This window comes from Choloepus didactylus, chromosome 5 (assembly GCF_015220235.1).
Source record: "Choloepus didactylus isolate mChoDid1 chromosome 5, mChoDid1.pri, whole genome shotgun sequence".
Classification (NCBI taxonomy): Eukaryota; Metazoa; Chordata; class Mammalia; order Pilosa; family Megalonychidae; genus Choloepus; species Choloepus didactylus.
Genome location: NC_051311.1, coordinates 149,250,820 through 149,264,857, shown reverse-complemented (window position 1 = coordinate 149,264,857; position 14,038 = coordinate 149,250,820). Strand labels below are relative to the sequence as shown.

The 14,038-nt window shown below is 40.5% G+C and overlaps 1 protein-coding gene across 1 annotated transcript in view; it reads right to left on the bottom strand.

The window, feature by feature from the left end:
• The window catches only part of POU6F2 (POU class 6 homeobox 2), a 510,083-nt gene that overhangs the window by 262,819 nt on the left and 233,226 nt on the right, over nt 1-14,038 (bottom strand). Inside the window, exon 3 of the mRNA XM_037837121.1 lies at nt 305-396. Within this exon, the coding sequence (XP_037693049.1) occupies nt 305-396 (92 nt within the window). The remainder of the gene's footprint in view (nt 1-304; nt 397-14,038) is intronic.

The window sequence follows — 14,038 nt, the reverse complement described above, 5'->3', positions numbered from 1 at the left end:
GTTTCTAGAAAACTACACGGTAATCAACAGCACAGTTGTAGTGGGTTTTAACCAAAAAAAAAAAAAAAAAAGTGTTTACAAATGATTAAAACCAACACTTCCATTAAAAAGTTTTGCAAATGCATTTTTTTCTTGATTGTATTTAATAAATAATGTAGTCATACAGCTTTCCATGCAAAAATTTATCACCATCTTTGCTCTGTTAGAGTTTACTGGATTTAACTCATTATTATTTTATTTGGTTATTTATATGGTTAAACCATCCTAAATGCAGCCTCATGGATGGCAGTTGGGAGATACTGACCTGTGGCCCAACCGGATATGTGGGGTGGGTTTGACCGGCCTGGTGTTGATCAGGGGTGCCTGGGTCTGATGGTGCCGTGTTTCCTCTGGCCCCTGGAATGCAAAAGAGAAGGTCTCCCTTAGTTTAGGATCCAGCAGGGAACTGCACAAGATGCCATTTTCCTGTGATGTCAATTCAAAATCTGAAGGCACAAACGAGACACAAGATGGGCTTATCAATAGTCCCAGTGCTTAAGTCCCTCTCCAGCCACAGAAATGATGCTAACAGACCTTCAGGAGGGCCAAATCCATCCCGGGGAAGTAGAAGGTTAGGACAGCAGGCGAAGTGACAGTATCCTCAGTTGCACCAATAGACTTGAATTACACATCAGTTTGCATACAGTTTGCTAGTGCTTTGCATGTGTGGGAAACCACATCTTTCATGCATAGGCAAGCAGGAGCTCATCTAATTTCCCAAAGTCAAAAAGAAACAACTGTGAAAGAGATCACAAGAAAGTGTGATCTCAAACATGACCAAGTATATCTCTATTATTCTTTAATATGGTTTCCCCCATCGTCTTCGTAACCTGAAGCCCTCTCATATAAACTTCAGGCACAGAGTCTCATGAATATGTTTCTCTAAAAACAAAGCCTTTTTCAATATTACTTTATGCAATGTCCTAAAAAGAGTATGAATCACCTTAAACAAGTTTCCTGGGTGCTAACTGAAACAGTAGGACTCTCACGCTCACTTGAGGAAGCCCCACTATGCTAAACATAGAACACAACTTATTCCTCTTGCTAGAATCCCGTTGAACACCAAAGCATGAAGATTGAAATTCCACCAAAGCACAAAACAATATTGTTTCTCTGTGTGTGCTTATGTACTTTGTTTTGAGACAAAGCATAGCAGGTAAGATAGCGGCAGTAACAATAAATACATAAATAACAACAAATGAACAAACAAACAAAGCCAGCAGTCATTTTTGAGCGTTCTCAGTTGGTAGCATTTGTTTTCTTGGAGTTTTCTAATGGGGGGTTGAAATCCAATTCCAAGCAAACCTTAACAAGATCCTCTTCCCAATATTTGTCCCATGAATAGCAAGTAGAAAACAATTCAAAACCTGTTTATTGGCATGCCATGGATAGCCAAGATGAAAAGGATATGATTCTTTCACACTAATAAATTTTAAAGAAGGTATTATTGGCTCATTTAAAACAAATTCTTCTATATATTCTCCAAAGGAACAGACTTATAAATAATGGAAATGTGGAAAAAATACTTCAGCATATTAAGCTACAAATAAAATTGACTGCTACACATTATTCAATTGACTTCTATCTCCACAGCGATGTGTCAATCATAACAGAATTTTATAACAGGATTAAGCAATAAATGTGCAAAGCCATTATGCAGAAATCTGAAAATCTGATTAATTTGTAATTTTTTTTGTGCAGAAAGTCAGAAATGGACATTGCTTGGGGAATACTTACAAGCATTCTATTGAAATTTCTAAATTGATTTGGAACAAACTAATAAAAATAGAGACTTGCTGACATTTTATAAAGGGAATTCTGTCAAAATATGTTTGGCATTTTAATGATTGCTGTCATTTAATAACAAGGGTAAGATGACCCATCATAAGATGCCAACAATTTTCCCATAATGTGCAGGAGATGACCTTTCTTCTAAATTTTTATATGTGATTTACTTATTATGTTTGAAAAGCAGGGTGTGTTAAACTGGGAGTGCATTTTGCAGCTGAACTCTTACAATCTTATACATGCTAGTCCTAGTTTGTGTTACAATTCACAGCAGAGCTTTTCATGCTTTTTGGAGCTAACCGGGTCCCAAAGTGATGCTTTGGGTCAAATATCTAGATTAGGAAAATTCTCAAATGACTAAAAACCCACTTTAGCTTAGTGTTCGAAGGTGTTTTGTAAAATTTTTGCTTTCCCATACTCTCCAGGCATGGATTTTTACACAAGCCAGTGAAAAGAGTTTTATAATATGCAGAGAAACAGAAAATCTTTTTAAACAATTTATATATATACACATATATCTTAATTTTTAAAAATTATCCACCATGCCAAACCTTCTGTCTCATATTTCTGTCACATATCTCAGGCCCACTTTCTGTCTCTGTTCCTAATGACATCCCACTGTAACGTTTAGTTTCTGCCCCATAAAGGCCTTGTGGCAGTAAGATTGTGTGTCTGCTACCTGTAACTTGACAGATTACATTTGCTTACATTTTACTTTTTTGTAGCTTGCGGGCCTTGCACAGTCACTTGCTCTGTGGCTGGTTATTCTCCAAACCCATGATCGGTTCAGTCCAGGGCAATTCCACACAATTTCATGTGTAAAATGAAGTCTTTCACAGGCCCTAGAGGAGATTATGTATGCTCTCCTGCCTGGATCAAAAAGTAATGTTTCTTCTTAATGTGCATCTCCCTTTTCCCCAAACACATGTATCACACTTAACCTTGTAGGACCACAAATGAATCTGGTCATAAGGTGTCTCCCAAATCAGATGGTTCTTGGAGTCGGAGGGGGAAGCCGGCACTCAGAATGAATAAGAAGTTGGCTGAGGGCTTCGGAGAGGTTTGAAGCAACATTTAGCCACACGTTAGAAGAGAACTTGAGCTTCTATAGTTCCACGGGCACTGATTTGAAAACACACTTTGAACGGGTTGGGACATTTCCTCCTGAAAGGAGTTTTAGAAACAGGTTCAAGGTGCCCCATCTCTGCAGACCCGTCCGGGAAAGCACTCTGTGGCCTGGCCTGAAGTTAACAGTCTCTGCTTTGAAGGCAACAACCCAAGGGCTCTATTAGGGCAAGAACTGAGTTTGCTGGGTCCCCATTTTATGCCCAGCCCCTTGTGTATGCATTTCATTCATAATTTACTGAATATTCACTCAACAGAAATAGAGGCCTGGCTTTTAATGTCAGGAGTGGTATAAGTTCCTTTAAAGCTAGGTATCCACATCCACTTAATGATTTACTACTTTTAACAAAACTTTGAAAATATTTTTAAAGTATTGGCTGTTTGGCACATTCTACCTCAATTCTGATCTTGAGAGGAAAAGCAGTTTGGTTTAAGGGTTAAAAGCAAGGACTCTTTTGAGCCCTGCCTGGATTTGGATTTAGCTCTGCCACTTAACTAGGTCTGTGAACTTGGGCATGTTTTTCAACTTCTTTACTCATCAGCTTCCTCTTGGATAAGACAGGGATAATAATAGCCCCTACTTCATAAGTTGCTATTGGGGAATTAAATGAGCCAATATATCATAAATTGTCTGAACCAGCGCCTGCCTGCTGCATAAGTGCTATCTCTGCTGGCTATTATTATTTAATAATATTTAATATTATTCAATTTGTCCATAATAGTTACTGCCCCAAGTCAACTTACTACTATTCCTAGCTCTATGTGTTCAGCCCACATACTCCCACCCACCAGCTGACCCTGGCCTTGTGTGGTGACTGTTGGGAACTGAACTAAATAGTTGGGCCTTTAAGATAATGCAAAGTGAGATGTTGACATGTAATGTTTTCTTTAGCCCATGGTGGCATGATCAGGAAATATGGTGCAAAGATACTGGCAAATAGCTGCCAAATTCTCACACAGAGCTTGGCTTCTTAGACTGTGATTCTCACCCAGGTGTGGGTATCCGAATCAATTGTGAAGCTTCTTGGAAATACCAAGATTCACATCCCTTAAGAGGCTGCTCGCAGAACATCTAAGGGGTAGCTCACGTGCACATTTCATAAAGCTCCATAGGTGATTGAAGACCACAGGGAGAAAACAGTGGCTTAGATGCTGCCTAGGCAAGTTGGGATCCCCTTCACACTGAGGATGCTGTGTAAAGTTATTTTTACGGATAGCAGATGGCTCAGCAGGTAGCTTTACCTCCGGGATTTCCAAGTTTCCTCACCCAGGTCATTCTTCCATCTCAGTCCTGGTTGACTTCCAGCTTAGCAAGGGGAAGTACCATCTCAGATATATGTATTTTGTAATTATGATTTGTTCACAGGTAACTCCAAGAGTGTAAAACCTGATTTTAAAGGGATCGTCATAAAAAATGTTAAAATAGCTATCTGATAGGAGCTGACACTCTGCAAATGCAGGGAGCCCTGAGATGAATGTTATGGAAAGGAATGGTCATCAGTGGTGAAGATATTCACCGACTGATTAGGAGTTTGGATGGTACACTTGGATAAAACTTTTTGTAATTGTTGCAATGCCCGTTTGTCAGAGGCCATTCATTCAACATTGTCTTTGCAGGGTGGAGCTCACCTAGGCTGCCTGCAAAGCTCCCGGCTCTAAGGAAACTGGACTGATTCTCTGCAGAATGGAGAGGGGTGATAACCCAGGCCCTGCCCTGTCCTCACTACCAGCTCCCCTTCATGCCTCCCTGGAGATAGAGCCCCCCAGGTTCCACCCCACCCAACTCAAGCTCAAAATTCCTGAAGGATCACCACCACGTTCCTTACAGCAATTTAGTTTTTCTTTTGCAAATTATTTTTTTATAATGGATTTTCATTAAATAAGGCAAACCAGCTTCAGCACTTCTTTGCCACTCTAAAAGCAAAACACATGTATGCTCCAGCATAAAGTTTTTCCCCTTTTCAGAACTGACTCTTCCAAGTAAAGCATTTTAAGAAACAAATATAACATTGTTTTCATCCTTGGAGTATATAACTCTTTCTGGTGCTTGACCTCACTACTTTTGTAAAATAGATGGCATGACAGCTATAGCAGAGCTGAGAAGGAAACAGGACTGCAGACACTAATTGTTTGTCCCAAATAAACCAGTTCTGCATTATCCATATATGGGCCATCCCTCAGTAGCGCAGGGCATACGATTCCCTTGTTAATGGCCAATGCATTTTTAATGAATCAGGTTCTGCAGATGGAGAGTTTGGGTTTCTGTCTTCTATGCATTAGCACAAACATAATCTCATGAAGGTCACCGAGTTCCTGCAGCCTTTTCTGGTATCCATGCCTTCCTTACCTACTGTTCGCAGTTTTCACCATTGAGTGAGGTGATGCAAAGGTTATTTATTATAAGATGGACAGTCGAATGCATTATTATTTCATGTTAGGCATGCGAACCCCAGCTAAGCAGGTTTGAAGTCTTCTCTAAATTAAACTTCCCTTTCTTTCAATTTCTTCCAGCTTACTAAATGCCAGAGAGGGAGTGGAGGTGTCTATAAAAAATCTTTTCAGAGCCACCGCCACTGTTTGCCACTTTTTATTGCCAGTCAGGTTTTTAACGATACTGGCCACACACATATTTATATATAGAACACTACACAGTCCCTCAGTGGAATTTGTGTCTTGAAAGTAATAACACTGATTCTATAAGTCATGCTTGAAAATCAAACATTCATTAATTCACATAAGGAGCTGTATGCTTTTGCAAGTTACATTTTCAGGTACTTGTAACTTCACCCATTGCGGCCTGGAGAAAAGAGAATGTCTGATGACAATGTGAAAAATGGAGACTTTTATTCCTCTAGTAGGTGACTTGTCCCTGGAGGAAGGGAGCCCAGTTTCCCTTGAGTGAAGTTTTAGGTCCTCAGTGGTTCTAAATGCTGATATCTATTTTAAGGCTGCACATGCACATGAAAAGTCAAAGGGAGATTTGGGATGTTTATCTGGGTAAAGGAAAAAAAGAAACCTTATTTCAACTTAATTATCTGAAGATGTTTTTGTAATATCTACCCAAACTATTCAGATGTTGCTTCTACCTGCAGATTTAGTCTGTGTGCGCTACTGAAGATTTCAGACTTTTTTCCCTCAAAATTTACTACATTTCTATTGTCTGCCTCCAATAATTTATCATTTGTTTTCACACCCATTTATTAAAAGCAGAGCTGAGCTTCTGTGATATCCAGTCTAATAAAGGTCTCAATTTCTGTAAATGCTTCTTCTAGGAGAAGAGAGTGAAAGAGAAAGAGCCATCAAACAAGCGTTAGCAGAATTTCATGACAAACTGTTGGCAGATGAAGAACTTTGGGGTATGGAATATCCTTTGAGTATTGCTTTCTCTAGCAGTGTGTACATTCTTTCAGGGCAAATACTGTTTCACACTCATTTCCGTATCTCCTGCAAGCCAGCTCTGGGCCATGTGTGTATTCATGTACGTTGTCATGTGTTGGCATTCTTAACTTGATAGAGATATGTATCAGGGTGTGTGGAAACAATTTAGATGCTAGAATTTAAACTTCCTGAAATAGTTTGCCTAATTTAACAATATATATCTTTTTTAATCGAAAGAGACTTGCTAATTCCAACACAGTTTTAGAAATGAACACATCATCTGACAACATCAGTCATCCAACAATGAAGTCTTCCTTCTCAACCAGAAATCAATGGGACTCTGGAGCAGACCCCAGGGATGGGCAGCCCGTGTGTATCTTGGGCTTTTATGCCCATCTACGGAGACTCCTTTCGTGCTTCATCCATGCTGGGCCCTACCACCAGGGCTGGCTACATCATTCGTGGGGATCAGTGAGAAATGAAAATGTAGGTTTTTGGCAATCTCTGTTTCTCCCAAGTGGCTGCCCCAATTCCCAAGGGATTTCAGCTTCCCCGCCGGGTTGCACTGGGTTCCCGGATCAGGGGTGGGCCACAGGACCCCTCTAACTTGCCCATTTAATGCACTGACCCTCCCCACCTGAGCCTGGGCCTTCCAGGGGCAGAAGGGGGAGGGCAATGGCCAGATTCAGGTCCACGTGTCCAGGGGCAGGGTAGCCCAGAATCTAACATGTTGAAGGCTCCAAACCTCTCTCTCCACACCCTGTGCTCTGTGTACCACCGGACACAGTGAAAAACACAAAATCAAAGATAAAATTATCAAGACCTTCAAGACCATGACCTCAGATCCCTGACCCCCAACAATGTCCCTTCTGGGCATGGATGCTGGGCACCTGCCTTGTGAAGCTGTTCCTGCCCGCAGCTCACTGTCAGATTCCATTGCTTCTGTTTCCATAACATGTTGGGTCACTAGTTTTTGATCAAGTGGTCTCCTCATGAAGGTTCCCCTCAAATTTTGAAAATGGCAAATTAATTTACAACTGTTTTGAGAGAGTCACTTTTCCAAATCAGCACAAATCTTGAAAAGGTTAAATTTGGACAGTGTTTTCTAACAAGAAATCAAATCTACAAATCATCAATGTGTCTTTTATTTATCATTATCAACGACCATAATAAACATAGCATTTGGTGGAAACATAAGATTAAAATATCATTTTTTCTTTTGCTCAAACTCTCAGTTTTCTATGCCTAATGGGGAAGACAGGACATGAATTCTTCAAAATAGAAATCATATAAAAGATGCCACAGCCCTATTTTCAATTCTGGATCTACTTTTCTCACAGTGTTAAGCTTTCACTAACAAAGATACCAAGTTTCTCTCCTGACTGGCCTCCTGACCACAGCCAAGCTTGACAACAAGGGGGCATGCTATAGAATACTACAAGGCAGTGTGATTGGTCTTGTTTTAAAAATCTTCCAGGTTGCCTATCCATGGTGAAACAAGAATTATTAAGAACTGGCTTTAAATGTGCTTGAAAAATGGCCAAAGCTGTTGAATAATCTGCTTTGAAATTTTGATCCTAGAGTAGGTGGTGTGTACGTGTGCACATATGCATGTGTGTGTATATCTGAGTGTGTGCATGCGTGTATGTCTTGTGTGTGCACACGTGTATGCCTGCATGCGTGTATGTGTGTGTGCATACACATGTATGTCTGTGTGTGTGTACATGTGTGTTTTGTGGTGGGGAGATGAGGACAAAGTTGAGGGAGGCCAGTCCATTTCCTCTTACCTGACACCTGCATTACAGTACTGTGGTGTTCAAGTACTAAAGATGTTCGTTTTGCAATAGCCCATCCTGTGGCCCTCTTCCGGCAACATTCTGCTTTGTCCTCCAATCTGCAAGGCTCTCTCTGCAGCTCTACACACCTACAGAGCCGCCCCATCCAAAGACTCATTATGAGTTTTAAAAACTATTTTTAGTTTATTCAGACTCTAAGCTAAGCTGTCTGTCCCACAAAGATTCTTGGAACCCACGCCTGGAAAGGAGGCTGGAGTTGAAAATAGGTAGCTACATCTTGGTGACATGAGGCAAGCTACTGGCTCAGACCAAACTTACATAGAAACTACAGTGATATATCATTCCCCTCTTCTCCTCCAAGATGTCTGAACTCTGCATAACCCTTCAGTGGCAAGGAGGCTACTAATTTGACATTCAGAATATGATTTAGCCATGAGCTACAACAGAATAAATCATTATTTCGAATAAAAATGATGGCCTCTGGGTACAGTCACTTCCGATAATACACACGGTGCAACATCTTGTGAACCCCAACACAGAGCACTTGTGGCTCTCAATCCCCAGTGCTGCGTGTGTGGCTGCAAAGAGCTGCTGATTAGATGATCAAAGGCCACTCGCTTTCCCAGACTTTGAGATTTCACAGGACAGTTAAATTAAAGAAGAACATTAATTTTGAATGAATAGAAATACAGATATCAGCATTTAATTTTGCCAAGTAAAAACATTTTTAAAAGCTGCCGTGCCCTATCATCATAAAACACAGGCATCATAACGCCCTCCCCCAGCCACAAAGGTAGATTCTCTGTCTCAAGGAGAGTCCTTGAAATCAAAGAAATTTAACCTAATGAAAAGCTCACCTTTTTTTTCCCGTTTCCTTTCCATATGAATGTTCTGTTGTAGACTGACACTGGTCTGTTACAAAGGCATTTGGGAGCTTCTCAGCAACATGACAGGATTTGAGGAATCATAGAATGTGCTTGCCTGGACTCTCCCAGGAACAGGAAGTGCCTGTCCTAACACTTCTAAAATGCTCTTCTGTTGCATATATGATTCCTCTCTTCTGTCAACCTTTTTTTTTAAGACTACAATATAATTTCCATATATATATGTCTATGTGCCAGCTAATGCACTAGTAACTTTTTTATGGATTATTTAATCAGCCCTTTCAATAACTCTCTAAGGTGTTTATGATTATTATGCCCATTTATACAGGAAACTAAGCTGATTGAGGTTGTCACTGCTGGATGTCATGTAATGAGCAAGTGACAGAGAGGTGACTGTATCTGGGCTTTTTGGTGGAGGTCCACGTCTTTATCCACTAGGCTACTTTACTGCTCAAATAATTTTTAATAGCTGCCATTTATTGAATATTCAGATGTAGTATTTTATATACATTTTATCATTTGGTCTCCGTAGAGGCCCTGTGTTATCAGAATTGTGATCCCCATTCCATGATGTGGAAACTAAGGCTTAGCTGGGTTAAACAGCTCACCCACAGTCACACAGTGCGTGAGTGACAGTCAGGATCTGAACTGAGTTCCATTGCATTCTGAGACTACACTACACATCAAATGCAAATATTTCAGGGAGACGGAATGCAGTAAATCACCAACACGTTCATACAGATTGTGCGTTCAGATAGGCCTGCAAAAGGGGGTGATGGAGGAGGGGAAAAGGCACAGAAGGTGAAGGGCTGGGTCCCCCAAAGAAACATGCTCTCCTTTGCCCCAGTTTTTTCCCAGACTCCATCAAATTCCTAAGAAATAAGCATCCCCAATCTTCTTTAACATAATGTTCAGAATGAGCCAAATGGCAGCTGCACTCTTAGTTTGGGGTGTCCACAGTCAAAGCGTGGTGCCTGGGCCAGCAGCATGGACGTCACCCGGACCTTGTTGGAAATGCAGAATCTCAGGTCCCACCTCACCCACGTCTCAGACCCAAAAAGCTGGAGTCTGCATTTTAACAAACTCCCGGGGTGCTTCATAGCCATAGTAAAGACTGGGAAGCACTAGTTTTGATTATAGAACTTTTCTGCCTCCCTTCTTGCTCTTTCCTTCAACCCTTGGCTTCTCCCCCCCCCCCCCCACCTCTTCCCTCCTTGTTTCCTTTCTTCCTTTTCCTTTTTTTGTTGGATGGCATTTAAAGTTTTAATGCCCTTGAAACCCTTAACTTTCATCAGACATTTGCAGTAAAATTCTATCCCCATAAAAATCCAGGGGGTGTTGGGAGAATGTAGAAAAAGGAAATGCTGGGGAGGACTCTCAATCACAGTCATAACCCCAGACCACTTCTTACCCTGTGCTAGCCTGGCTGAAGGGCCCCCAACCAAGAGCTTCATAGCAAGAATTGCTGGTCCTATATCCTTAAGGGGAAGCATATTTATCTGTTTTAAAGCACAACAAAACTGATGCCAAATCTAGTCCAATATCATTGCTCTGTGATTTATGGCAATTTTCCTGACCACTTTCTCCTTCCATATCCACATCTTTGCTTTTCTGTTTGTGAGGATCCATGAAGATAAGAGTCTGGCCTATCCATTTCGGTTATTTACTCTCAGTACTCCATACTCTACAAAAGTAGCCAGGGCACCACTTTAAAAGGGGGGAATAAAAATTTTAAATCCCTTAATGCTGAAATAAAACTGCATTTCCACACACATGCTCCAAAAGGGTAACTTTTGCAATCGCTCTTGCCTGAGACTGAAGATTGGTGAAAGTAGGGTCATTTAGAACTCAGTAAAGGACAGGAAGGAAACAACCCCAGAGGAATTACATTGCATGAAACTGTAGCATCACACCTAGTTAGCAAGCCCTGACTGTAACAGAGCTTCTGTGACAGCATCCCAATACAAAATTGTCCAGCGAGAAAAGGATGTTGTATGACTCATTATGGACAAATTACCAAGAGCCTCAAAACCTTTGGAGATGGGTGTAATGAAATACTGGATCTTAAGATAGATTAAGTAGGTCTAGAATATGAAAACTCATATTACTGCCCTATCAAAAGACTGCCGTTTAGATTTTCTTCTCTTCCCCTAAAATTTGGTTTAACAAAACAAACAGTGAAACAACCTGTCCACGGTGTGCCTGTCCGTTTTTCTCTCACTTAGTCTACTTATTTTTTAGCATTACTGTAATTGAAAAAGTATCTGTTGTTAAAAGATGCAATTAACTTGAGTGCATTCATAGAGTATTTGATCACTAAGAGACTTAGGTCATATTCTTATTCCTTTTAGTGAAGCATTATTTTGCTGTCCTCTTGTTCTGAAGATTTTGTTCTACTTAAAGTCAAATAGAACAAAAGCTTCACAGAACTTGTTCAGATTATTTTTTATTGTTATTTAACTCCATTACATGACAGTATCAAACGCGAGGCAATTTCCATTTGTTATATTAACTCATTTTTGAGTCTGTGCCAGAACTCATACTATAAAACTGTGCCTACTAATGCGTGACTCAGACTCAGATTTTAACCTAAAGGTTTTATGTCCAAATATTTTTACAATCTATTTCTTGAATTTACATTTGACTTTAGAACTGTAGGGTCAGAAATGAAATAAGAAACAGAGTAAACTGCTAAACACAATGGTGAAAGAGTGACATAGTGAAAGAAGTGATGCCCAGTGATTTAAGAATATATACACTATTTCCTTAAATCTAAGATGCCATTTATTGTAAAAATCATGGATATTTTATGTGTCTTAAGAAAGAAAAAAGCTGCCAATTAAATCATGACATGCACTGGATATAAGACACAACCCAATTTCAGAGACATTAAAAAGTGGAAAAAAAAACACAACCGTGTATCGTATCTTAGACTGAGTAAAATACATTAGTAGATGTTGGCCTTATATATCGATAGATTATGGCAGAGAGAATAGGCAATAAAATAAATTGGAAACTTTACCACAGGAGGGACACATAATCTCTAAATATCATCCATGGTATACAATCAACTGTTCACAGTACCATTATATAGTTGTACATTCATCACCCCAATCTATTTTTTAACATTTTCCTTATACTAGAAAGAATCAGAATCAGGATAAAAAATAAAAATAAAAAAGAACACCCAAATCATACCCCCATCCCTCCCTATTTTTCACTTAGTTTTTTGTCCCCACTTATCTACTCATCCATCCCAACACTGGATAAAGGGAGTGCGATCCACAAGGTTTTCACAGTCACACTGTCATCCCTTGTAAGCTACATTGTTATACAATCGCCTTCAAAAGTCAAGGCTACTGGGTTGGAGTTTGGTAGTTTCAGGTATTTGCTTCTAGCTATTCCAATACATTAAAACCTAAAAAGTGTTATGTATATAGTGTGTAAGAATGTCCACCAGAGTGAGCTCTCAACTCCATTTGAAATCTCTCAGCCACTGAAGTTTTCGTTTCATTTCGCATCCCCCTTTTGGTCAAGACGATGTTCTCAATCCCACTATACCGGGTTCAGATTCTTCCCTGGGACTCATATCCTGTGTTGCCAGGGAAATTTACACCCCTGGGAGTCAGGTCCCATGTAGCGGGGAGGGCAGTGAGATCACCTGCCAAGGTGGCTTAGTTAGAGAGAGAGGCCACATCTGAGCAACAGAGGGGGAGACTCTTAGGCAGAATTATAAGCAGGTTTAGCCTCTCCTTTGCAGTAACAAGCTTCATAGGGGCAAGCCCCAAGACAGAGGGACCAGTATGTCAAGCCATCAGTCCCCAGTGTTTGTGAGAATATCAGCAACCATCCAGGTAAGGAAGTCCAACACCTCCGCATCCTCCCCCAGCTCCTCAGGGGGACCCCCAGTATATATTTTTATTCCTCAGGATTTGGTTAATTATAATTTATGAGTAGAATATGGTAGCTGGACAAGATGCCTTATTTCGAAGAAATAGAAATAGATATAATCAAGAAGGGAACATGGGGGGAAAACACATTTGTTGAGAATCAGTGGAGGGTCTGGCAGCAACTAGAGAATTCTACATTTGTCACCTCACTTAATCTTCATACCATCCCATGATATTAGTATCTTTATCCTCTATTTGCAGATAAGGATGCCAATGTTCAGAAAATTTAAAGATGTGACCCAAAGACCACAGATTATTCAAAAACAAAAAATAAAAAAGGAAGGGGCTTCAAACCCAAGGCTGGTCAAGTCCTTGTGCTCTTTCAGCTCCATGTCACGTTGTGTGAGCATCTGTGAGTGTGCAACGAGGAGTGTTTAGGTACGTAATGCCCTTCAGAGAAAGATTACCACACACTGTGTGTGGCTGAGCAAATTTGAGAGCACAGGCTCAGTGAAACAAGGGAGAAGCATTTGGTCAGAAGCTGCGACATTTCTAAATAAGAAGGTATTAGAAGAGACAACTTAGAGGACTGGGGTTTTGCATTATGTGATTTGGGGAAAGGTTCAAGGAAGTGAGGTTTTGCTTTGGCTTGGATGCTGTCTTTCACATTTTATGACGGACTATTTTCATAATTCTTGTCTAGAAGGTGGGAAGCATGAAACAAGGTGAAAGCTGCAATTGGTGAAGGAATGCTGTTTGCTCCTATTAGCTGGGATGGGGACAACATTTGGTCATTTTATGGCTTGAACACGTTCTTGTTTTTGTCCGAGTTCAGATATGCTTATGGAATGGTCCTGTTTGTGTCTGGATTTTTCCTGGTAAGAATGGCCTTGTCTAACGTTGATGTTCTGTGAAATTGTTTATTTTCAGCAGGAGAATACCAAGGCTTTGGTGTGAGTGCCAGGCCAGCTCCTGGATGCCAGGGGCTGCTTTTCGCTTATGATGGACCCAAAATCAGATGGAAGATAAGGAGGATACTCTCTAATGCTAATTACAAAATCTCTATAAAGGAGAAGTGTTGGGTGATGAGGAGCTTCTCCTGGAAGTATCTGCTAAAAGCAGGACACCTGGTAAATTT